The 26,534-nt window shown below is 42.1% G+C and overlaps 1 protein-coding gene across 1 annotated transcript in view; it reads right to left on the reverse strand.

Annotated features, from left to right (window-relative positions):
* Window positions 1–2,054: 2,054 nt before the first annotated feature.
* The window catches only part of ST3GAL3 (ST3 beta-galactoside alpha-2,3-sialyltransferase 3), a gene marked incomplete at its 3' end in the record, with an annotated part of 137,336 nt that continues 112,856 nt past the window's right edge, over window positions 2,055–26,534 (reverse strand). Inside the window, exons 6-8 of the mRNA XM_008948285.1 lie at window positions 14,889–14,952; window positions 6,696–6,791; window positions 2,055–2,241 (exon numbers count right to left, since the gene is read on the reverse strand). Coding sequence (XP_008946533.1) covers window positions 2,055–2,241; window positions 6,696–6,791; window positions 14,889–14,952 — 347 coding nt within the window. The remainder of the gene's footprint in view (window positions 2,242–6,695; window positions 6,792–14,888; window positions 14,953–26,534) is intronic.

Raw genomic sequence — 26,534 nt, forward strand, 5'->3', positions numbered from 1 at the left:
AACAGTATGTTTATTAAATTGCAGAAGACTCAAATCTGGAAAGAATGGCACGTATGCTATAGAGCTCTGCCAATGGAACTTGGCAAATTGGAGAAGCGTTCTGGAAGAAAGAATCAGTAGGGACAAGTGCACGGTGCTGCTCTTTGGCAGCAAGAGCCAATGGCACAAGCACAGGGTGTGAAGCTCGGAAGGCAGCTGCTCTTCAGTTCTTCCTGAGACCTGGAGTCTCAAGGAACTGGAGACTCACCTCAGCACTGCGCCACTGTGGAGAAGGCAGTCCAAACAGTGGATCTATAAAGAATGAGAACTACGAGGCTAGTGAAGATGCTGTTTGCTCCTCTCTATTTGCTGTACTGTGTACACTTCTGGGCACTGCTCTTTGAGAAAAAGATGAAACAACTGCAGGCATTCAAAAGAGGAAGCAGAAATAAGAGATATGGAAAACATCACCTATGCGAACTGAAAAAAAGAGGAACGTTTATTCCAAAGAAATCAAAAATAAGGAGGCAACCACAATAGCACTGAAGTAACATGCTGTGGAAGAAGCTCAAGTTCTTTCTGCCAAGCTGGCAGAAAGACTCAGCTAGCAGAAAGCTGGCACTGAAAGACTCAGTTAAAAGAGTATTTCGATCGCCTTCCCCAGTCTTCTAGCAAATTATAACACATTATTCAGTTAATCTTTCCAAGAGCAGGGAATACCACACTGGAATCTAGTGATGACTGCAAGCATCAGGTGAAAACAAATTCAATTTGTTTTGAAGTAAACCAATCCATCCTTTGAACTTCAGCCTAAACAGTAGGAGTCCCTACAGCTGCATTCAGGTTGCAGGGCACTGACATGGCTTTCCCTTGCCCAGAATGAAGAACAAGAGCGTGACATAAACCAAAGAACATTACTTTTGACTCAATTATTCATGTTATGAAAGCCCACTTGTACTTGCCCAGAGGCTGACAGGTAACTTCATCCGTCTGGTACCAGGAAAATAATTGCAAGTTGGTGCCAGTGTGAGACAAGAGCAAAGGATAAGCCCTTAAGGCTATCTGTGTAACATCTGTATACAATTATATTCCCAGGCTGTTTCATTCTGTATACGGTAAGCTGCCAACCTCCTCTCTCTGCCTCTAAACACATGATATAACATCTTATCCTCTGAATATTAATCTGTTTATCTGGCTGTTCTAAAACAATTAAAGAACACTTGAAAACATGTATATAAGATAGGTAGAATGAGAACTACACCTAAATAGAGAATATTTATTCCAGATTTTGTGACAACAGATAAAGACAAACCATCCACTGAATGAAAAGTCATTGATTACAACCTGATTCCATTTATGATGAGTGAATTACTGAGAATGACCCTGACTAGTAACAGTTCTGTGGTACTTCAGAAGGGCACTATTGCAACCTGATTGAGAAAATATTTACGCGGGGAACATGGTGGATTCACCGTTTCAGTGTTTTAAAATTAGACTTGACACTATCCTTCTGGGTGATTCTTTAGCCAAACTTAAATCATGAATGCTTAGCACAGCAATAAGTGGGCAAAATATAACGGCTTGTGCTGTTCAGGAGGCCATGTTAAGTCTGTGTACTATAGCCTTTTCAACAAGTTGTGCTCTTGCTCTCTCCTCCTCCCCTCCTGTGCCACCACCTCCTTATCCCTAAACTCCCATTTCTTCCCCTTGCCATTGCTCTTTTCCCTCCTCTGCTTTTAAATCCCAAGAGTCCATAAAATCCATGCAAGAGATGGTCCTTTCATACACTCTTTAAAATAAAGAAAAACTAAATTAATTCTCATAGTACACACTAACATAATCCTGAATAGAAAACCTCATCTGTGTTGCAAGGTCAGGTTACAGAGAGATGTCTTTGTAAAATGTACTAAATTAAAGCTGAAGCCCGTGGAGGCAATAAAAGCCTTCACTTAAAAGCAGCAGGACACAGAGGAACTCTCCTCAGACCAAAATGTGGCAAATATGGCTGTGATATCATCTCTGCCCACCGTTGCTAATTATCTGGCCTTCACAATGTCAGCTGACAATCTTCTTACCACTTTCTCCTTGTAAACAATGTACTTCAGCCACTTGAAATCCTGCCATTTGAATCCCGCCAGAACAAACAGGGAATCCTTCTCATACTGCTCCATTTTCTGGATTGCACCTTCAGGATATGTGATCCGGAGAGTTGTCTTGCCACCCACATCTTTTTCAAAGCCCTTCACTGGAGCCGAGTTCAGCCTGCAGGGCAACCAGAGAAAACCCTGTCATAGATTCCTACTTACACTCATGCACGATACAGCAATCATTGCCAGGCAAAATGCTCCCTGCACGCAGCTGTTAAGAGCAGCAAACCTTAACTCCTGAAGTTCTTCACCACAAACATTCATGAAGCTTTTTACCAAGTAGCAACAGTTTAATTAGAAGCTATTTAAATTATTTCATTGAATGCAATGCAAATTATTTCTGCATATCCAGTCTTTTCATTTAAATTGGGTTGGAAGCTTTGGAAAAGGAAACTGAAAAATATTGTCCTTGCAAATTTAGCGTTATAAACTAAGCATTAACATTTTAAGATCCCATCGCTCCTGGCATATCTTACTTGGATTCTGTAAGACTGGGCTGAAACAGAAAGGATGCAGCTCCATGGCAGTTTAAGTGAACTGAAACTGGTCTCATGCTCCAAGCCACGTCCAGAGTTTACATTGCTCATCTTATCTGCAGTGAGATTGTTTAGGGAACGAAGCCAGCTAATAATTAAAAAAAAAAAAATCACAAACCACCAAAACCAAACTCAAAGGAACAATCTCCACCTGGTTTATTTCCCCAAGCTGGCCCCTCCAGAAGGCGAGCTGCCCTGCAATGCCAACACAAAGGAAGAGGCTGGGCTGTGCCGCTGGGGTAAGGCTCAGCAGCACTGTGCCCTCACTGACTTGGAGGAGCTTCTGCTGTGGAAGTGCATCATGCTCTAAAAACACTCAAGCAGACACACAGCTTTGCTCTTGGACACAGTGATTTCTAAGGGAATGCTATGTATTTAGCTGTGCTTTTGTTGAAACACAACTCAGGGATAAAGTTTTCTCCCTTCAAAAAACAAACTGCTCTGGCACTATCAGCAAAGATGACTTACATGACATTCAAGTTATTCAGAACTTCTAGTCAAAACTAGAAACCCAAAGCTGAGGAAATTTGAAGTAACTTGGAATACAAATCTTGCTGACATCAAACAGCAGCCCTTTATGGAACAGCATTGCCTGCTTGAATTATTGCAGACTTCTTGACTTGGGGTAGTTCAATATACTATAAAGTGCTTATGGAGTGCAAATTTTGCCGTGTAGGAATGTTAATGAGGATCTGGATTTGTCTTTTTCAGCTCGGGTAAGCATTTTAGGTGGGAAACCTTTTAGTAGAAGAAAATCTCTGTATAAAATCTGAAATTCTATTCAGAATTAAGGCGAAACAATTCCTATGTATTTTTAGTAAAAATACTTTATCATTAGGAATAAAATCTTAAAGGAAAAAAAAATTAAGAACAGGCACCACCATACTATATACAGGAGATTAAGCCCTTTTTTGTGGCTTATAAGCCTTTGCTTTGTACCCTGACTTCGGGGTACCTAGATCCAACCGCCTGCAAATACAGTTCTCCCAGCCAGCCTGATCCCTTGCTTTTTACTGTTGCTCACACATAGTTCACTTTTGCTATGGGCATTGTGTAAACTTAAGGGCATTGTGTCTCTTGGTAGATGATCCTACAGAGAGCATGTAGCTCTAACAGAAAATATAACAAAGTACTATGTAAAGAAAGCTAGTTATACATATTTTTAGCTATCTATTTGAAGTTGAGGGGAGGGTTAGTGTATGTAGTCGTTTCAAATGTCAGTGTGTGGCTCTTCAGCAGGGTTTTCCCCAGCCCCAGCTGCTGGATTCACTGTTTTGCTGCTTACCTTGTTAACGCTCCCCAAACTTCAGACCCCTACTTGTATCTAGACAGGAAAGAAAACAAACCATTTCTTCAAGTAAAATGAACTCGTGCCTCCAGCAAAGGGCCAGAGTGCGAGTTGCTGACAGAATCCTGCTAAGGAGCCAGCACCGTCAGCCCCATGGTCAGTGCCCCAGGGGCAGTACAGCCGATGGAGCAGGAAAAGTTCTGGCAGCCACAACCTGTCCTCACAAAGGTGCATACTACACAGCTTGAACCCCTTTTCAGGCAGGACACACTGGTGGTTATAAACACAGCTAAATCTTAGAAAACCTCAGTTAGGATGCCAGGCCTCCTTGTACTGCCCATGGACAGGCAGTTTTCTCCAAAAGAGGTTCCACAGTGTTTTTCTGTCTGTGTCTGCTGACAACATAGGGAGCTTGGAGACACTAACTCCTAACCTTGGCACCATGAAGACCCTCTCAAATATCACTAAAGTATCATCATCAGGTGAATCTCTATCTCATTTTAACCAGGAATTTCTGATACATACTTGTTTTTCCCCTGTCTGAAATCTATTCTACAGAGGTATTTGAGAGCAGTGGTGACTGCTGCAAGAAGCTCCTGCCAGGTAAACAGTGTGACAGCTGGGAATAATGTCTGTGCTGCAATCTGATAATATCCAGTTAAAGAAAAACACTAACTCCAAGCTGGTTTAGAACTGTAAAGCTGATCTGACTCTCTTCACAAGATCAAAATTTCTTTCTGCAATAGTGATCTTCACATGGTAACACAAGGCATCAGAAAACTCCATGTACTGCTGATCACTCCTTTGTCCACAAATGTACCACATTTCCCCCCTTAAAATTCACCTCCTGGGCCTCAAATCTGATCCTTCAAAGGAGTTTTGCAACCGTGAAAAAGGATGTTATAGCAGAAGCAACTTCCCCAGCTTCCATAGGAGTAAATGAAGCAGTTAGATACATTTAAGAAGTCTGCTCTCACCTCCTCAGTCCCACATCCAAGCACCTGGCTTCATTTAACCTTTACAGTTGACTTTTCTCTCCTTTATCCATCCCACAAACAGCACAGGTGCTTAGCTGCCCTCTTATCCTCTCGGCTTGCAAACTGACTTAGATTTACTGATGTGGAGAGATAAGGTTGAACTTTTCATTTGGGAATTAAATAGTGGACTTTCTGATGTAAATCTTAGTGGGTGGCTTAGTCCAGATGGACTGAAACTGTTCTCTTGATACTTTTTGAACAGTTTGAGCCCAAGGAAAAGGCTACAACCAAATTTTAATTCAGCTCAGATAAGTGCAAGTTCCCAGACCATGACGAGTAGTAAGAGCTCTTTGCTAACAGTTGTTGTTGACAGCGGGATGAACTAGGAGAAGGGCTGTAAAAGTTTCATCCTGTTCTGGTCCCCCAGAGCACTGCCAGGGAAGGGAAGCTGGGAACTGTTCACAGAACAAAAGTCTGAAGGGGATCTGCTTGGTCTTTCTCTTCAGGATTATTACTCTGTGTATGTTCTATTCTTTCTTTATATGCCCATTACTAGCACATGGGAGATAAAGGAGACCATGCTAAATGATACCTCCACTGTGCTTTAAATTCTTTTACTAATCCCTTTCTTTCTTCCACCTTAGCTAAGAATTTGCTATTTGCCACCATGTCCCACGGTTGACTAAAGTTCAGAGAGGTGATATTGGCTACATTCCCTTTAATATGAAATCAGTTATCTTGCTAAGGAAAAAAAAAATTCAACAACTTAAGACTATGTTAAACCAGTTTTTGTAAACTTACACTTCAGTTCATCCCACTTTTCCTATTTACCATCATAATATTTTGTTACTCATGATTCAGAACTTGCTATAAAGCTCTGCATTTTTTTTCAGGTCAGACTAACAGGTCTGTATCTCCCTAGGGCACAACCCCCCTCCCTCCTACACACTCACTCTCCCTCACTCTCCATTAGTACAGGTATTATGTTTGTTAATCTCCAGTCACCCAGAACACCTCCCTGACTTGACAGATTTATTACTGGGAGTTATGACTAGACCTGTGATTTCACATATCAGCACGTTTTTCAAGCATTCTGAGATGGTGATGATCTGGGTGCTCAGCAAAAGCAAGGAGTCCTAACTCTGACTGTGGTCCTTTTCCAATCCCATGCCACTCTGCTTCTGCTCCCTTATTCAACATGATCATCCGCAGTGAAACAGAGGCAAAGTATTCACAGTTTCTAGGGCGCACCTACAGGCCTTTAGTCATTACTGGGACCTCAGTCATAGAGGCTTCCTGCTTCCTAAGACCCTATGCTGCACCATTCTTAGTTCTTCCAATCCTAGCTGTGAGCTGTAGGTCCTGGGAAATGCTAAACATGTATGACCAACAATACGTCCCTGAGCTACCTAAGGGATTTATCTGGGAGCAGATCTAACAGTATGATTTACTGCTTCACCACATAAGGACATCAAAAATGCAGCAACTTTTACAAAGAAGCTATAGAGAGAAGGTTCAAGTGAAATCATAAGAGAGACCACCTTCCCAAACATCTATGGAAAATGGAAAGGTTGAGGAGTGCCTTTACCATTTGATGTGATCACCATTTATAACAAACATTTATAACCTCTTGGTTTTTTTCCCCCTCCATATTAGTTAATAACAAATGGATGTTGTCAGCAGTGTAGGTTTAACATCTGCCTGCATGGCACTGAACTGATACAGAAACCGAATACATGACGCGCAAACCATGATGCCAAAGACTCACCTGACGACAACATCATAGTCATCGATTTTTAACCCCAACGACTTATTTGCAAGTACTCCACCATTTCCCACAATAATACATCGTCGGCAGCTGAGACTGTGGAAGAAACAGAAGAAAGAGGTCGTTTTTGTAACATAACTTCAAAAACACCGACCTGCGCATACTTTGTCTGCGCCTAAGAACTACAGGGAACCTTTTGGAATTTAAGAATTAAGGGGAAGACAGAGATACACTTGATCCCTAGTTCACCCCATCGTGCCCAGGCATTACATGTGATAAACTGCTTTCAACACCTCACACCATGTGAGGCCCTAATGAGATGAGCTGTCAGGACAAGCAGCTCCGCTCTCCCCACACCCCTGGTATGATGGGCTTGAATCAAATCCATCTGTTTACTTAAACCTTCTCATTATTCATTTAGCACTGAAATAACAATAAACCAAAGGCTTAGTGAGGAAGTCCTCTCTCCAAGCAATTTTCTGAGTGCAGGCAGATCTTGCCAGGTTATCTGGGGTGTGCTCACCTTGCTGAGTGCAAAATTGCTGCAGTTATCATGAGACTTCAAGAACAGAAAAACACTAAATGGATAGAAAAGGGACCTCCACACAGTCCTGTCCAGTAGGAAGCATATATGGAGACACAATGGGCAAGGAAGGGGAAGGAAAACAACCTTAATTAACAAAGAAGCAGTAAACCAAAGGAAGAAAACGGCTTCTCATGGAACTGTGAGTCACAAGAACTCTCTGCAGCAGATGTTAAAAAGTGATTTCGGCTTGAAGACAGGGAGAGGACTTCTTTCCAGCCATCTAATCCCAAATGCAGCTGGCTCTTCTGGCAATGTGCCTTCATCTCTGGTAGTTCACTGAAGGGATACGTGTCTGCAGAGCCTTTTTCGGAAAGGGTCCAAGGCAATCAGTTGTTTGGAGCAGATCTCTGGGCTAGGCAGCCTTCCTAGTCCCAGTTTTTAGTCTGACTGGCCTCTTCTAGGCTGTCCTTTCTGTGATCAGGCTAAAGAGCCAGCGTGAGGAAAGCTCTGCTTATGTGGGGTCTGTCTTTGCAGAGCGGGGCTGGAGTGCACATAAAGACTCAGCTAAACCACCGAGGGTTACCCTGCTGACAGGGCCATTAGCTGGAGACAGGGGCAGAATTAACAGCACCAAGAAACACTCAGGAACAGCTTTCCCAGCCCAGATAAGTTTCACTGCAGATCCAAACCTTTCCAAACAGAAAACTTCCTCAAGAAGATGGACGTATTAGCCTAGTGCTAATTAGTACATAAGGGCCAAAGAAGTTTGCAATAATCAAACCACAAAAAAGAACTTTATAAGTGGCACAGGAAAAACAAACAAACAAACAAACTGTTCTGGCAACAAGGAGAAAGCAGAGGCAAGATCTGGTTCAGGCAGTATATTGTGTCAGGGAGGGAAGAGAAAGGAAAGAGTCAGCCCTAAGTAATTTCAACCAAGTGACAAAGATGGTAACAGCTGTGTTAAAACCTTTAAGGAAAAGGTGCTGCTGGAGGGAAAATAAACATAGTTCAGTTCTAGCTATGTGAAATTTCAGACAAAATATGGTCTTTCAAGGATTACAATAAGAAAGTTTGGCCTTCTAAAACAACAAATTTCTGTAATTTCTCTACCCAGTTTTCTCTGAGCCATGACTTTTCTTAATTTTACGTGTTGAAGAATACCATGCTGAAATCCAAGGGCTGCAAGCTACAGACACTCATCTCTATCCCTTTCCCACTTACCGTTCGGATGCTAGCTCTTACCAACTTTGAACACAGATATATTTGTTTCAGCCTCAAACCGTTTAATCACATTCTTCCCTTTTCTGCTAAATTAAAGCACCATCTACTGTTAGCAGTCCCTTCCACATCTGCATGTGATCCACTTAACGACAAACCACTGTCTGTAAACATTGCTTCTAGGTGGGTAATCAGGGTCAGACCGGTGAGGATGAGGCGCTACACATGAGACAAAAGAACCAGTTCCACCAGCCAAAGCCGTTCCAGCAGCCTCTCTTCATGGCCCTGCTCCCATACAGTACTTGTGGACTCAAAGTTCATTCTTCATTTTTTCTTGACTATACAAACTGGAACGAGCTCATCACATCTCTTACGGGATGGCAGCTCTCCTAGATCTTGAGTCACATTTGCAGTACCTCTCTGAACTGTTTTCAACTTCCCCACAGGTCTGTGAAGCACTGACTCTGGAAGACCAGCATGCGGAGCTAATGCTGCTCAAAGCAAGGTCCCTTTTACACAGAGATTTTATATACATGGTTCCAACAGTCTTTTTATAGTCATTGGTTTGCAGAATACAATCCTCATCTCGTAAGCATGATCTGTGTTGTCACCTCTGAGATGCCTGACTTTTGATTTGGCTCCAGTAAAGGACTGTTCAGAGAAGAGCATTATGAAAAGGTCTAGACTGACCCTATCCTCCTACTCCTCACTTTCCCACCAGTCTTTGGCTCTGGTAAATTATCTTAGTGTACTTTTACATGTCCTCCAGATTGGTTTCAACCACTGCTAACACCTGCCAGCAGGATTACATTAGAAGTGTCACTAAAGGATTAAATCTCAACCCTGACAGTAACTTTTTAAAGCTGTGTGACATATCCCATTCCTAAAAAGGATATGTCTACAATGGTGTGTGTAGAATCAGAATAACAGACTGAGACAACTAATGCCTATCTTTAAAAGGTTACCCTTATCAATCAAGCTTCTAGTTTACCTAAAAAATATATTCACTGCATGACAAGATTTCATTTCCACAAACCCCAAGACAATTCAGATCAATTACGCTACCAGCCTAGATCTTTCCAGGATTTTTCCTGCAAAACTGAGCTAAGCAACTTACAGCCACCTCTTTGTCATCTCTTAGACTTTTTCCAGGAATGATGCAACATTTGCTGTAGTATCCAACATGCCACAAAGGGTTAAAAAGCAAACAGTAATTTTAAAAAGCATTCTTTATTTAAATGTATTTCAGTGCTTACTGATTTAAAAAGATGCATCATTGTCACTTAAAAACCACACAGTTACTAATAAAAATACAAAAAGTATTGAATTATTGCTGTAAAATGGGACAACATCATTCTATCTTTACCCCTAAAAATGAAAAAAATACTTAACTGAGTGGTTCGGTCTTTACTCATCATAACTAACAGGTTCATCACCTTTGCCTGGCTTCATGTCTTATATTCACTTTTATACCTTTGATGTCCTGACATATTTAAATGTGTCCCCATTTTTCCTTAAGTCCACAGAGAATATTTTTCATTAGTATCTTCTTGACACTAAGGTCTGGTCTCTGATCTTTTAGCAGATTTTTCTTAAACATCTTTCAAAAGTACTCTTCGCACTCCCAGAGCAAAGCGGGAAGTTTCTGTTGTACTCTGAAGTCAGTATTCAGAAGATATGGTGAGCCTTGGGCTTTTGCTACATCCAGTCTGGGCAGTCAGGACTGTTTTGATCAAGACAGTCAGAAAGATGGTCTGGCTGGGTCTCACTAGCTTGGCGATCACACTATGGGACAGTGAGAATACTGCAGGGCCAACCTGATGGCACAGTGAAAGGGAAGCATTTGGCAAGGATGTCAGGCACCTGACCTCACATCCTGACCAGAAACTTGGGCATTTGGCACCAGTGTAGCTGGGCTCCTTCACAGCCAGCACTGACTGACGGTGCCTGAGCATGGGAAACCTGCAAAGTCACTGCTGGCTCCAGGCAAGTTTCTGGCTGAAGAAACACACTGTGCAAGCAGCATCAGTTACAGCTCGATTGTTTCTTCACAAAGAAGTGTGCAAACACCTTTCTGTTTGTTTACATAGTACGTCAAAGCTCTATTTCTTTTTCAGAAGAGCTCAAGGACTGAACACATCGGACACAGCCCAGGTTTCAGTTTGCTACCAGGGTGGTATGAAGGAGGGTCATGGACTTTCCACACCAGACAGACTTTCCTTAAAGCCCTAAGCTGGGAGCTGCAGCCAGATGTACGGCCTCCTGACACAGATGCTCAGAGGCTGCACTAATCTACGCCAAACCCAGGAATCACACAGATCTTCTTGAACAATATAGCTCTGTGAACACATGTATGTGTTGTAGCAATTGCTACTTCCTCTTCCTCTCTTATCAAAGCGCTTTAGGGATTTGTCAGGGGAGAAAAACCACAAAGCCTTCCTTTATGCAACTTTGGAACTAAAGGCTTTGAGAAAAAATACAACAGAATAATTAAAAAATACATCTTTAGGGTAACTGATGCTTAGGGAGGCTTAGCATATTCTTGTTTGATCTGGCTGCTGCTACTTAAACTAGTGCTATCAACCTGAGTCAGGGGGATACACATCTCCTGCTCTATCAGATTCCTTCCTCACTTTTTATTTTAGATACTGCATTAGTAATAACTGTGTTGATTATAAGTCAAACGCTCAGTTTTCCTTCATTACCACCTGGAGGCAATACAAAAAGGTCAGTCAGGTTGTTATGTTTATGTCTTTTCACTGGAAATTTACAGGTCATCACTGCAGAGGTTTAACCCCAAAACACACTGTAATCAGCAGAAGAACCATGGAACTAGAGACCAGGCCCTGACTGATCTGCAGAATGAAGGGCAGGCCACTGGAGTAGCCACTAAAGCAAGCAGTGAAAATGTCAATGATATAAATGGGCCTGGAAAAAAACAACAGAGGGCAAGAGAATCCTGAAACATCAAAGATGAGGCCCACCAACACCTGCATTAGGGAGAAAGACATGTCAGCTCTGAAGGAAGAGGGCTCTAAGAAAAGCTCAGAGCTGAGTTGCAACTACCTTCACAAACACAACAGCAGTTTTTCCTACCTCCTGCCCTGGAGCAGAAGCAGGTTACTATAAGCAGTTGAACACAGAGGTGCATAAGGAGTCAAGATAAAAAAAAATTAAGAAAGCACAGCATCACTTATGCCATGTTACAGGTGTGAGCATTTGTTCACATGCCCTCCAGCTTCTGCAAGTTATTAACACAACTCTACTCACCATGGAGGGATTAGCTGGAGCAAGTTGGCAAAGCTGCTCTGGGATGATGAGAAGCACATGCAGACCTGGAAGGAGTGGGTTTGCCTCATTTCAGCAGCACGTCAGTATACTGTGTCAGGAAAGGTGCATCAGGATGCCCTTTCAGTCAAACAAGTTCAGGGCTTATGGGAGGCAAGCAAAGGTAACATCTCTCAAGGGACAGCCTTGTGAAGGAGGATAGAAATGGAGATGCTTGGGTGGGGAAAAGACCAAAGGCTTGGTGTAGATCCCCCACCATATAACGCTAATCTCCTCTTTCCTTCCTTTGCTCTCACACACTGCTCTGACCTCACCTCTCTTGCCTCTCTCACCTTTCCCCTGGGAAAGCTGCTTTCAGCATACAGTTCCATAAACACTTGCTTCAGTAGGCTTGGCAGCACTCACCTTCCCCACCCATCCCCAGCCCTCTGCCTCTCGTGCTGCTGCTGGCCCAGCGCTGTGCCAATGCTCCTCTTCAGTGGGAGGGGAGCTCTGCCAAAGAGGTCACTGGAATGACCTGGGTTAAGAGAAAAACTTTAAAACTGGAATTGTTTCAGTGACCCACTTTTAAGCCCCTCTTCAAACAATAGCAGCAGCTCAAAGAGAAGGTATGAAGCTATAGTCTGAGAGCAGGTAGCAACAGCAAATACAGCTTCTTGGACTGGCTTTGCCAACAGAGAAAATGTTGGTGTAACTCCACCCTGAAGAGAAGGTGAACCTGGAGCTTTTTCCCTACTGCTGGAATCAGTCCACTAGAGTTCTGAGAGCCTACAAGTGGAAGGGTTCACAAAATCTCCTAAGTCTGACCCATGGTACCTCAGAGACTTTAGCTGTGTCTCTTGTAACTCTGTCACAAGGCATTTTTTTCAGTTCTCAATTACAGAATGGTTTGGGTTGGAAGGGACCTTCAAAGGTCCCTTAATTCAGGCCCTCTCCAGTTGCTCCAAGGTGGTGAGCAAAGGAGAGAGGTCTGGACTTTCTCCTTGACCAGCAGGCAGTAAGGGAGTGAGCCAGACCTCAAGGCACGGCTCCCAGCAAAATGAAGCTACCACAGAGAGGAACTGTTGAGCTCTGCTTCAAGCTTGAGACAAGATGAGAAAGAGGTTAACCTTCCCTCATCAATCTGCTTCACCAGCTCTTCTGGAATCCAGAACAACAGGTACACATTACTGCCAGCAATGTTATTTATTGACGATCAAGACTAAGAAAATTTCTGGAGGCATACCCAAGTCTTCATCTACACCCTACTTACCAAGCAGGTTTCCAAGAACAGCAATGTGGTAGCCCTAAGACCTCTCACAGTAACCAAGCTCTCTCTCATAATAACCCCTCTGTTGCAACTCCATCCATCTACTGCTTTAGGCTATCACTTTGTGGTTTCCTACTCCAGGCAGTTCTTGACCCTTTCTCCCACATCAACTTCGATTTTTATCTGTTATAAGACCTGCTCACTTGGAAGGGCTCTGGGAGGTATCTGTATTTGACCACGAGGTGTATGTACTACATAACCAACATCCACCGCTTTCCATTTATCACAAAGACTCCCAAGAAATAGTATTTCCCCAAGATATCTATGTGTTTTTCAGCATATGTACCACCAAACCTTGGTTACTGGATTGCTATAGAAATACATTTCTAGCCTGTTCTTTAGGTCTCATTCATACTTGATATTTCATGAGATGTATGCAAAGTCCTTTGAAGGCTTGAGTCTTAGGTCTTTCCTACCTCTCCACCAAATCCATTAAAAAGATTGTAAAACCAAAGTGAGCAGCTCATGCTAGAGTGGTTGTGTTTCACAGCCTCCTGAGAAATAACTTTTAAGAAACCTGAAACACTCCACTCTTCAAAAAACAGGTGAGCAGCAAGGCTGACAATTACATTAACCTTTCACTACAAGAATCTTCCACCCACCCTTTGCCATTAACACTGATTTCTCATGAGCAATCTTCTGAACGAGCAAATATGTGGATTTTTCAACAGATTAAAATCTTAACTCTCCAACCAGAACTGAGATAAATTGCAGATAGGTGAGACTCAGTTGTGTGCAAAATCTCTAAGAAGGTCATTTGTAAAATGATTTTGCCTTCTGGACATCATTTCTCAAACTAATCCAAACTCTGAAGGCTAACCCTATCCAGCGTTGCTGTAAGGCAAGGCAAACTTCAAAGCAACCTAAATTAGCACACAGACTGCAAAACACTAAGAATAAACTTTCACGCAGAGACTAACTCCCAACTCGAACTACAGCAGGCAAACTCTACAATCAGCGTGAGAAATGTGGAGAAATACAGAAAGGCTGGAAAAGCTTATGAACTTCATCACAGAAATAGAGCAGAAGAGAAGAGGCTGGGCCAGGAAATAAACCTGATGTGTTTAGATAGCAGGAACTCTGTTGTTAGCGTGGGTTCAAGCACCGCCGCTTAGAAAGACGTGGTATTAGGACTCTGAAAAGAGACCACGTCCCAGCAAAAAACTTTGACAGCTTCTGAAAGAAACTACCTCTAATCTGTGAAGTGGCACTAAACCAAAACTGCAGGGGAAAGGGAAGGAATGAGAAAAAAGCAAGGACAGGGAAGACTAAAGTACTATCATTGGGAAGCTGATTGTAAACATGCCAGTGAGTTTCAGAAGTAACCTCTACCACAGGACTGAAGAATCAAAGGAGCTTCTAAAGGCACCAATTCAAATATCACAGGACCCAGGAAGCTGCAATCTCATCCTGGCACACGCTCGGCCAACACAATCACACATCCTGCTTTAAGAGTGAGGTATTAGGGAAACACTGTTAAAATGAGTCAGTCCCTTTCTCCCTTCTAAGTGTTTCTTGTGATCCTTTGCTTTGTCAGAAATGCTGAAAAAGAATACTGTGTTTATTGAAAACCTGCTGTTTACTTATCTGAAAAAGGGACAAGAGGATATATTGTAACACCATCTGAAACAGAAGATTAGGAAATACTCAAAATGTAAATGCTCTTTTCTACTCATGTTTGCCTTAGCAGAGGTCCCATAACTGCAAAAACGGCTCAGCTTCTAGCTCCTGATCTACCTCCAAAGCACAGTCAAATTTATTTGCAATACTTTCTGGCAAAAATATCTAGCAAAATTTATTTAGGACATATGGAAAATAATCACTTCTATTCTAAATGGTCTCATCTTACCTGTCAAGAGCTGGAGTTAGACGGTAATCTTTGGTTGCTGACAGGATGGCTTTGATGAGATTATCTGGGGAAAAAGGAAGAAGACATTAGGAACAAGTTCTCACTTCTAATAGAAATGAAAGACAAAGTGATGTAAAGCATCTGAAACAGTTAATTGGAGGAACTGAAATAAGATTCACATTAGGAATATACTGCTTTAACTTGCATAGTCCTATTTTCTCTGGACAATGACCTTCACACACTGGCTGCAAAGACATGTTATATGCCAAATTCTGATGCAGTGTTCAAATGCCTTGCACAGAGAAAGTGACAGGGAATGAACACAGTACAGTTTAAGCCAGTGGTTTCACACTCACTTCCCTGAGACTGCAGTTTCACAAACATTGCAGACATAAATAATCCAGTACTGCTGTCAGTGCTTGCTTTCAGACAAGCCTGTATGCAGCCAAGTGGGGAACTGGATGGAGGAACAGAATCAGGTTAAAACTGATGCTTTCAATTTTCCTGGGTTACTTTTAGTTCAGGATCAGTTCTTCAGTCTGGCTTTCTTCATGGCAGAATCCAATTAAACCATCATAGTTGCTTCAAGAAATGCCAATGGAACCACAACCTACACTGATACCCAGAGAATGCTGCAGCAACCAGATGGTATAAGTTATGCAAGCGTAGACACACACACACAAATTAAATTTATTAAATTGTAGAAGCACACTGGCTACACATAAATAATTCTATCAGCTATGGAAATTTTTTAGCCTGCTTCTATTTAGATTTTGTCCTTTGTCCCTATTTTTTCTGTCTCTCTCCCTATGAAGATCCAAACTCCTTTACCATGACTTATCCAGGGCCAAGATGCAGTAATATTTCGGCTAGTCTGGATGTACAAAAGCACCAATCATTTCAGAATGGCTGTACCAGGTCTGACAAAAAGTCCCTTTGTCTCCAAATCCTAACTGTAACTATGGCTTTAAGCAGATGCCCAAGAGAAGCACAAGAACAAAACAAATAGACAGAATATTTCCCTTGATTATCTTCTACCATTTAATTCTTCTCAAGTGAGGGATTTCATGTATCAGGTATAGCTTCCATGTATCTGGCTACCCTCAGTCATTTCTATTCCATAAGCTCAGAACCCTCCTGGATCCTCATATGGACATTCAGTCACTTCCCTTTCCTGATTGCATATGGCTTCTCTGAGCAGCATTTATAGTGGAAAAGACTGTGAACAATTAGTCCTCTTCCACTTTCCTTGGGAGACTGTAAGTATCTATCGCAACCTTCCCTTAAACATATTGATCAACTAGGTAAAAAGTTCATAGAAAACAACCAGTCAAAAGGAATAAATAAGTCTAATTTCTTTACAAAAGATTAAAAATGACACAGGAACATTAAGATGACTGACATCAAGTGATTGTTTACAGTGAACTTAAATAGTTTTCCTGATAGACACTACTTACTGCAATCAGCACACTTAAGAGAAGTTCCTTTCAAATAAAGAGTTCTGTTCTTATCTACTACATCCCTCTGCAGAAACTACAGGATGAGGGTGTGGGATGACCACACAAGCTTGAGGCAGCCCATGTGTCAAACAGCTCTGAACCTGACAAGAAGCTGGTGAGACAAGCAAGGCAGACGAACAAAGGTGATAAACAGAAAACTCTGATGATTACTTTAAGATTTGGCAAAGTTTTTTAAACAACATTTGCTGACAGCTCCTGCCAACCATTACAAGCTGGAAACTGTGATTACATTCAGAAGATCATATTTTGGAGTGGAGTAAGGAAAGAGGCAATTCGTAATTTTCCTTCGTTTGAAGACTTTCTTTTGACACACGGACAGCCAGCTCCCTCTCCAACAGGAATGTGATTTCCCTAAGCCTGCTGCAACAGCAGTAGGTTGTTGTGACCTCTAATGGCACCATGCCACAGTCTTCTCCTTGGCCTCTCTCAAACATTGATTTTTACTGGACAGTGGTGGTTTTCCCACACTCTTGGAAAACAGATCAAAGGATTGCATGTCAATGGCTGCAGCCTCCCATTTACCAGGCTCTTCTTATGCCACGTTTGCTCTACTACACACAAGTTAACACCCCACAGTACCTGGAGGCCATCCATTACACTAGATTAAAAAACACATTAAAGGAGTACAGTTGACTAATGCACTCTATTTTTTCCTCATCTTTCTAGCTAAGTAGTAATGCCTCCACAGTGAATGCTCGGGAATGAAATACAACTACTTTAGGGCTGGATACAGCAACATTCAGGATGAGGATGCTCCCCATTTCCACCATTCAAGTGAGAAAACACAAACAAAACAAACAACAATATAGGTCACTCAGTACAGACTATAAATGGCCAAATAGGAGACATCTCTTCAGCAATCCCCACACTCCAACATATGGGACCCAGGAGGCTTGGAAGTTGCACAAATCATAGTGTTATCAGTCAAAACCGCTGAATGAAGCTCAATAAAGATCAAAGTACTTCACTGCCAAGTGTTGACTCACAGCAGGAATGAAGGTGATACAGATGCCCTCAGTACCAGCTTGTCTAGCCTAGCAACCTCATTGGAAGCTGGGAACAGGAGTGACAAGCACTAACAGGAAAAGCTAATGGCCTGGGCAGGGTGGAAGCACTCAATCTTTTTGATTGAGCTGGAAGTCTACTACAGGAGGGACACTACACTGCTGCTGAGGTGGGCACTTACATTTGGCACCTTGCTCACTGGCACCAGGACGGAAGGACAAGACCTTCTTCTTTAGGCTAGGTTTGAAGCAGATGCTGCTGTTGGCTGACCTGCAACCTTGCACAAGATAATGAAGATACCTACCACAGGGAACCACTGGCAACATCTTTTATCGCAGCTGGGACAAGGTGGAGGGTCACTTGAAATCACTGCAAAGACTATTATCACAGATAGTAGACTAAAGAAAATCAGGCACCAGGCAAGCAGGTGCATCACATGAAATTAGTCCATGGGGCATGCTTTCTTCAGTTGAAAAACTGAAAGGGTGATGAGCACAGTCTGCCTTATAAACCTGTGTATTGAGTGATAATAATAGGCGTAAGTACATGTTACAAATGCTACAAAGAAAAATTCCTTTCTGTTTCAAGTAGCAGGATTTGTGCACAGCCACTGGCTGAATAGGGATCTGTCAAGGACTGTAAGCAAGTTTTGCAAGGGCAGAAGAATGGCCAAGTCTTCAAGACCTGATCCATTGAGACTGCACCACATATGCACAACATGATTGGTATTCCCCATGGTCTAGGCATTAACTGACACATTATGTCTTTGTGCAGTAGCTTCTGGGCAGATTCAAACTGTTCTACAGAACATTGGCAGAAAGACTACCAAACCAGTTTTGATGTTGTATACATTGGTGCTGAAGTTGTAAGCAACTTATTCTAAACCATTATCTGAATTAGCAGCGAATGTACTAAGCAGCAGACCTGCTGCACTGCACCTCGGCCACGGAACCCCTCTGCTGGGGTGGGACAGCAGTGGGAAGAGCTGTCAGCCAAAGCAGTGAGTTCCTCTAGGGTAGTCATACTCTTAAGGAAGAGAGAGAGAGCTCATGACTGGGACCTACTTGCATCAAAAACACTGAAGAACAAAGAACCCAAGATCAGTGTTTCAGGGGAGCACATTCTGTTCCTGATAACTGTCAGCTTTTCTTCATTCATCCATTGAGTTTATCTTCTGCTTTTTTAAAAGGCACCAGTTGCATACAGCTTTAAGATGAACCCACGCTCAAAAGAAAGATTGTTTTATTCAGGCAAGAGCTATACAAACAATTTGTTGGAGGTTGGTTTTGGTTTTGTTTTTTTCCCCTTTAATTATTTTTATTTTTTATTCAGATGGTTTATCCAGGTTGTGAAGAAACTACAGCATGGATGCAGACACAATGCCAGCCCAGGCACAACTTCCCTCTCACTTAGTAAGTGAGAACAGACATAGGAGTGGGTGTGCTCTGCTTTGTATGTCCATGCACCAAGGAGGGGCCAGGAGGGGCCTGAGTATACATGTTCTGAGTACTACAAAGGCAAAAAAAAAATCCTTCCTGTTACAAGCAACAGGTATGCGTGCACTCACCTCTTTGCTTTCAGCGCCCAGGCACACAGCCAGCTCAAGTGTAACGCAATTCATTAGCTCACACACATCCCCATTCAAACAGGTCTCTAATTTTTTTGAGGGACATTTCCTCAATGGAAATGTTTCACCTACCTTTGTTCCAAAGCAGAACCCCAGGAAATTGGCCCAGCAGACATGTCTCAGCACCATATGCCCAGAAACGTGAACCAGGGAGAGCACTGTGCTGAAACCTGCAGGGCTCTGTGGAAGGTCAGCTCAGATCAAGCAGAACTTATTATCTGCCACTCATTGCTGGCACAGAGGCAGCTCACACGGATCCAGGAGCTCTGCATCTCAACTACCCCAGACAAGGAGAGCTGGCAGCACTGTACCATGGCTACCTTGCACTCTCCATGGAATCCTTCTGACATATTGAGCAGGCAGGAACAGAACAGCTTGGGCAAAATCATGCACTTCTTCCATGTCACCCTCCTCCCCTAACCAGTGTGGATAAAAAGGTGAATTCATCTTTGAAAAGCATTTAATCTTTGGCCTCTTCCCAGCTCTCCAACAGGGAGCCCAGCAGCTGTTAATTAGCTGCATGTTTTGTGAAATACAAACTTCCCTCTGGAAACTGAACTCAAACACCAAACTCGTTTCCTACAGATGATCCAACAGCCACATAGTGGCCACAGTTTTGGTAACTGCTTGAAGGCTGAGTAAACCCAATAGCAATATTGCTTCCTCTGTACAAACTCTATGCATCCTCATTAGATTCAAGGCAGATACTACATCCTTGTTCCAGTCTGTAGTCAAATACTGAGGTTTAAATGGCCACAGCAGTGCCACCATCCTTAGGGCTACAGCTGTCAGCTGTCCTGGGAATGACAAACATCTCAGCAGCAGCTCATTGGCAGCCCATTTGTGATTTGTGTTAGCTCCAATAGTTCACAACAGAAAAGAGCAAATTGTAATGCAGTGGTTCTGCTTACCTGAAACTATCCATCTGGTAGGCATAAGAACACAGCATACTTACATATGCTATCTATAGGGAGGAACGCCTACGCTGCTTAATTCTAGTTGAAATATTAGGCAAGAGAACATATTCCAACAGTAAAAATGAATGGCTTCTATATCGCTTCTTCAAGTCAAAGGCTACAAAATGATACATATACATGCATATGTCAACATACACCCATAATCACAAATTCACCTTCTCAGGTCCTCTACCTGTTCTCACTTCTGAAAACAGATGTCCTTAAACACTGAGATCAAACTTACTGAAGGTCACAAGGCAAGTAAGTGACATAGCTAGGAATAGAAAAAGGCCTTCGTCTCCTAGATAAGGAGCCCTCTGCAAAGTCTTCCATCTTCAGATAGCCCTCTGGCTTGCATGTTCTTCGCATTGGTCTACCACCATCCTTTAATAATAAATTAACGGAAATGAATACCGATATCCTGCGTTTTCATCCTCACTTTCTCCCATCATTATATAATGAATAGATCACTAGGGCAAGCAATCTACTGCAGTTTTCTGCAGCCATAGTTTATTATATTTTTTTCTTGTCATGGAGACTTTAGATTACTGGGGAGAGTTGGAGATTATTTAACCTATTCATCTAATCAAGCACAAGCACACACTGCTACTGTGCAAACAAAGCAAGAAGCCTCTGCACATTTGCCCCCCAACTAGAGGCAGAGTTGACTACATTTAGCCCAACATACTCTATCGGCTTTGCTTTATAACCTCAGAAGATTGAAAAGCAGCTCAGGATGGCATGATTTCTCTGAATCCAAGTACATCTTGACTTCAGGTTGATCCCAAAATTTTCGGACCACTGAAAAAGGTCTGAAAAAGTTAATAGCTGGAAATCTAGCAGGCAGTGACTACACAGTGAGAGCCAGCCTAAGTTTTAGTTCTACCCTTTTTCTCTGTTATTTATGTGGAGGAGTGGAGACCTTCACTGTAAATGTCAGCAACACATAACATTGCCATTTCTAACGCATACGCTTCTCACTTGTACAGGTAAAAAAGGATGGGAGACTTTTCCACTCCATAGGTCTTACTGCAGGCATCTCACAGGGTCTACCTTCCACCTGCCTTGAAAGGAGACAAATTTGGCTGTGCATGCATTCTCACAGGGCCAAGAGAATAGGCTGTCATTTTTCAAATTGTCCAAATCAGCCATCTTCCTCAAGAATCAGCAAGTCTACATGCCCTTATGGCCAGCAGTAAGTATTTGGATACCATGCATTTGGGTCAGGGAGTAGTGTGCTGCTGCAGTCCTTCATGTTTGCCCTGAGAGCTGTGGGCAGTGCCCAAGTCCACAGCTGGTCACCCAGCCGCCACACCTCTAGCCAGCACTTCTGCGGGGCATTGGGAACCACCTTCAGCTTTTGGGAATATACTGACTAGAGCAAGGTTGATAAGACATCCCTGAAGCAGGCCAGTCTCCTCTGCACATGGGTCCTTGTCCCACAGTAACAGAATGCCATGTATGCCAGCTTTGTGGGGAGAGCAAGCTAAACACTATCCATCCTATGGATTAAACAAACCACATTATTTACAAAAAAGCTGTAAGCACAGACCCAGTGCACACTTTTTTTTTTTTTTTCTCCAAACTACCTGAAAGTTCAGCTCTGTATAAAGTTTCTTCTTCAGTATTTTTTTCCTTAGGATCTCTCTCCATATGTGAGCTGAGGAGGGATCTTTTACAGAAGGGATTTGCCACCCCAGTGCAAGGCCATGGACTCAAGTCCCACCACATACTCTGTCCTGCAGCTCTCTCACAGAAACACCCAGTCCAGATGTAGATACACAACATTATTTGTGTCAGTGAAGCAGGGAATCCAGTGAGTACAACAGGTATCAAAATGACTCTGAAATTCACTGCACTGCCTCCTTTTATTATTGATCAGCTAACTGTACGAGGTCTATGCAGGACAAAACAGCTCAAAGACTTCCAGAAGTTACAAGCAATTTGCAAACATGTAACTACAAACTGCAAGAATCTGTCCCCAAATCACATCTGCTGTGTAAATACAAGAGAATGGTTTCTTGAACTGACTAGCTGTACCAGATTTAGGTAGTTTACTTGAGATACACCTTACTAACAATAGGACTTAAAAATGCTACTACTTCTAACATTCCAATACTTCCATTGATGATTTTTAATAGACAAGAGGCAGATAGTGTTGCACAGATGCAAAACACAAAAGACAAAAAAGACAGACTGAAGATGCATGGTACCTCCCTAACAATTTTAAAAAAAACCTGGCAGGTGTTAAATATAAGCTCAATAAAGCCCTTAAGGCCTTTTTTTATAACAAGATATAAATAAAATACATAGCATTTGGACTCTTCATTTACATGGTAGTTTTGGAGCCTTCAGGGATATTTTTTTCCACCCAAGCTTTTCTTCACAACCAAGAGTTTGTTGTTGCAGAATACAAGCTTAGTTCCCAACATGATCCCAGGGCTAGGAAAGTTGGAACACTAATTTAAAAAACAATTATGCCAAAAAAATGGGCAACATTTTGAATAACCATGGATTAACCATTTTGATCCAAACACCAGTCTGATGCACAGGAAGCAATAAAGCCTGTAGGAACAGGCTGATTCACGCCACATGAAAAAGGTCTTTGAAAGATCCACAACATGCTGTCCAAAGACAAGCAGGAAAATAAATACAGTTGATATAAAGGGCTGTTCTTTCCTTTGTTGCTTCATTTTTGATGCTCATTCACAGGTGGCCAGGCAGTGTCTTCAAGGCCAAAAAACTCTAACTACTGCAATGATTTCTAACTTTCTTTGCCTTTGTAGAAGCATTAAGATGTCACACTTCAAAGCACTACAGCCAGAAAAGACCCACTCTTCCCTTCAGGAGGCAAAAGATAGAAATAATATCTATGTTTCCAACTGCACTTCAACATTTCTGTGAAGAACTCCAGTGTGGAGTCACCTAGTTCAGTGCAAACTTCGGGGCTGAGATCTCCCTGAGGCACCTTTCCCTTCTCAGTGTGTTGGGAGAAAGACCATTCTTCAAGGACATTAAACAGGAAAGCATCAATTTTGATTGAAATAAGGGACTGCACTGGAGGGTTGTACTTTCATCAAGAGACCTCAACAGTGAGAGTTGATTTAACTTCAAAATCCACAATGTATCTTCCCTTTAGAGGCTTTATTCAGTAATGAAAAGCTGATCCTCTACCTCTTCTATAACTTTTCTTTTTTCTTCTCTTCAAACTTCCCATTTAATTTCTCGAGGCTATAAAATCAGCTAAATTCCTTGGGGAAACAGCAACATTTTTATAGCTACATTCCCATGTGATAATGGCAACTATTGCCAGTTTTGGTCAAATGTAAAATTCTAGTAAAAACTAGTTCAGAAATCTCCCTCAAATTCAAGAAGACACAACAGTCTCGTGTTCATATGTACACTGAACAGACCTAATACCTGCTTGTGCTTCTTGTTTATTTGTTAAAGGAAGAACACAAGAAAAACAAAAAAATCCTCACAGTAGAAAAATAACCTGTACAACAAAGTACAACAAACAAAATAAGGAAAAGGTTTGAGAATTAAAGCAGAAAAGAGACACCTCATCATCAAGCATATCCAGCCAAATGTAGGAAAGGTGTCTGCATGAGCTACTCCAGCCTCAACAAAAAGCTGGGAGAATAGGTTGGAAAAAAATCCTACTTTTCTGATAGTTACTCTTTAGGTCAGCTGTAAATTTCAATTATGATGTCCAAGTGAATATGTTTTCTCAGAGATAAAGTGTTGCTCATGCCAAGAAAGTTGATGTGGATGAAAAAACTATGCAAGAAAAGAACACACATGAAAAAAGAAGAGATTTTCTCCCAATAACATTTTGATATGCCAACTTTTGCACGCCTGAAAACTCAACATTTGTACTGAAGATGAATGACCTCTCCCCCATGAGACTAATGAAACAACTGTTGAACCACAGCTCTTCCCAGAAGCACTAACACGAAAGAAAACATCCAACTAAAACTGAGTACAAGAACAATTATCCATTGCACAATACATCTATTAGCACTGGGGCTCTGGGCAAAGACTTGATTTCCTTGTCACCAATTCCAGATGCCCCTCTTGTATCAGATGAAAATATAAAGGTCTCCTGTCCAGTAGTACGTATTACACTTGAAAAAACTGTAGCACTTCAAATAAGTTCTTAATATTCTCTTATCACTGTGGGCGAAAAATTGCTTCCTAGATCCCTGCTGGGAGGCAACTTCTGAGATGGTGACAAGACAGTCACTTCCTAAGAAATAAACATCATCTTCAAAGACAAACTGATTCAGGGCCAACAAAGCAACCTCTCTGCTTAAAACAATTTAGCTGGAACAAAGGTAGAAATGAAGACCTATAATTACCGCTAAGCAATGACACAATTACTGACTAAATGCATGTAAGAGATATTGCATCGATCATGTCTGTTACATTTTTTAGTGCATGCTGTGCCATATGTTTTCACTTAAGTTAAAAAAAAAACCAAAACTGCAGCAACTCTCCCATCCTCATTACACGGAGAGAATGCCAGATATTAGCTACTCTTTCTTATGAAAGCCTTTTATATTCTTTAAGCCACATGTACTGAGAAATTCTATTAATAGTCAGGTATTTCTCTGGATTTGTTTGTTGCCCTTCTCCAAATAACTCTTTCCTTTTGCTTTAGCTACAGAGGTAAACTTGGGGAGAAGGTCCTCTGGGATTAATAATCTCACTAACACTATAAACACTTTTTCCATTGCTTTCTCATTGACAAATTTAACCCTGAAAGTAATGCACATGCTAGAAGATCTCTGCAAAAATATGGACAGCATGTGCATATTCAATACTTCCGTAAGTTACAATAATAGAAGCACTGCTAGAAAAGTGCACAAATACAAAAGAAGGAATTTTGACTTCAATTAAAAAAATAATCTCCATGTAAATTGCTTAAGAGTCTGAGATTCCTGCAGTCTTCTTGCTCTCCACTGAAAAAGTCCCAAGAGCAGGCTCAGTGGGAGCTGGGAAAGAACAATTCCTACAAGCAAATGAGACCCGTGCAAATGGTGAAACGCAGGAGGCACTCCAACATCCCAGTTAATGCTGAAACAATAGCCTGGGACACAGGATGGTGCTTGGCAGCCTGAGCTGTCCCCCACGGGGCATCTTCATATTTGTGGCTTTTAGAATTCCAAGTTCTTGTTACCGTTTGATCTTCTCAACAACTCTTCCAGTTGACTAATGTCATCGTGCTCCTGAATGACATCCCTCGCTCTGGCTATGTACACACCAACGAACACGCTGGCAGCAGGGCGCGGGCCCACGCTGTTCTACACGAGTCCATGCTATTAAAGTGTTTGCACAGTCCCCAGTAGTTTTCATCAGGGCCAACAAATATCCTCCTCTATAATTCTCACACATTCACTGGGTCACAGGCTAACACAGGCCAGTGACCTTTCTTGATAAGAAGCCTGGGTATAGCCACCCTCTTCTGTAAAGGGGATTGTTGGATGGTGCTGTGCCAGGAAATTAACCTTTTTGAACAATGAGCTCAACTGCCTTCAGGACCAGAGGACAATCATTTTATTTTTTAATAGAGATAGAGTTGTCATTTCTCACAGTGGCACATCCTGTTTCTAAATTTTGTCAAGTCACACAGTAGGAGGCACTAAGCTCAACGTGGCACTGACAGTCCCATTTTTTCAAGTAAGTGCCTGTTTGACAACACAATTGTTCTTCAACACTTAGAAAATCTTGCTGCAGATTCTGGAAGAAAGTGTCATACTTTCACAGCCGGCTGCATAAGTCACTGGGTGAAACCTAGAGCTGCTGTTACACAAAAGGCCAAAACTAGGTACTTGTAGTGACCCTCTGTGATCCCAAAATCTAATACAGTCACACCTCTTCAGAAACAGGACATTTCTGTTACATTGCTTATTCTCTGCACCCAGAGAAAGCACGAGTTCCCATAAAGGGCTACAGACATCTGTGATGAATGCAATGACACCTTCAATCTGCTCTATTAGTTCCAACACTCCTGACAGTTCTCAACTCTGCTTTTGTTCCAGGTCATTAGAGACTGGGATCAAGTAATTAGGATCAAACCTTGGTCCAGATCTTTGGCAAACAGAGGAAGAGCCAACAAGCACAGCATACATTAAAACTCTGCCTATTTCAAATAGTTTAAGAAAAAGGTACAATTGCTCCTCATAAACTCTCTTCATCTATTTCTGCTACCTTGGAGAGGGCACTCACGAGACTACTGTTCAATAGGAGTTTGCACAAGACTTCCTAATGCATGCATCATCTCAGAAAATCCTGTTCATAAAGCAGTAGAGTCACCACCTGTTTATTCCTGTGCTTCCTTCATTTAGCAGACAAGTAATCACTAAGGTGGTTAACTAATGACAGCAGCAGCTTCCAATCTGACACGAGGTGTGTGTTATTCCTACTGCAATAGTGCACTTCAGAACCAGCATCATTCAGAGGGAAGTCTAAAAACTTTCATATTCAGAACCACATTCACCTTCAGGGCTTCTACACACAAATGCTCCTGGAAAGA

The sequence above is a fragment of the Merops nubicus genome, unplaced genomic scaffold (assembly GCF_000691845.1).
Source record: "Merops nubicus isolate BGI_N331 unplaced genomic scaffold, ASM69184v1 scaffold26569, whole genome shotgun sequence".
Lineage (NCBI taxonomy): Eukaryota > Metazoa > Chordata > Aves > Coraciiformes > Meropidae > Merops > Merops nubicus.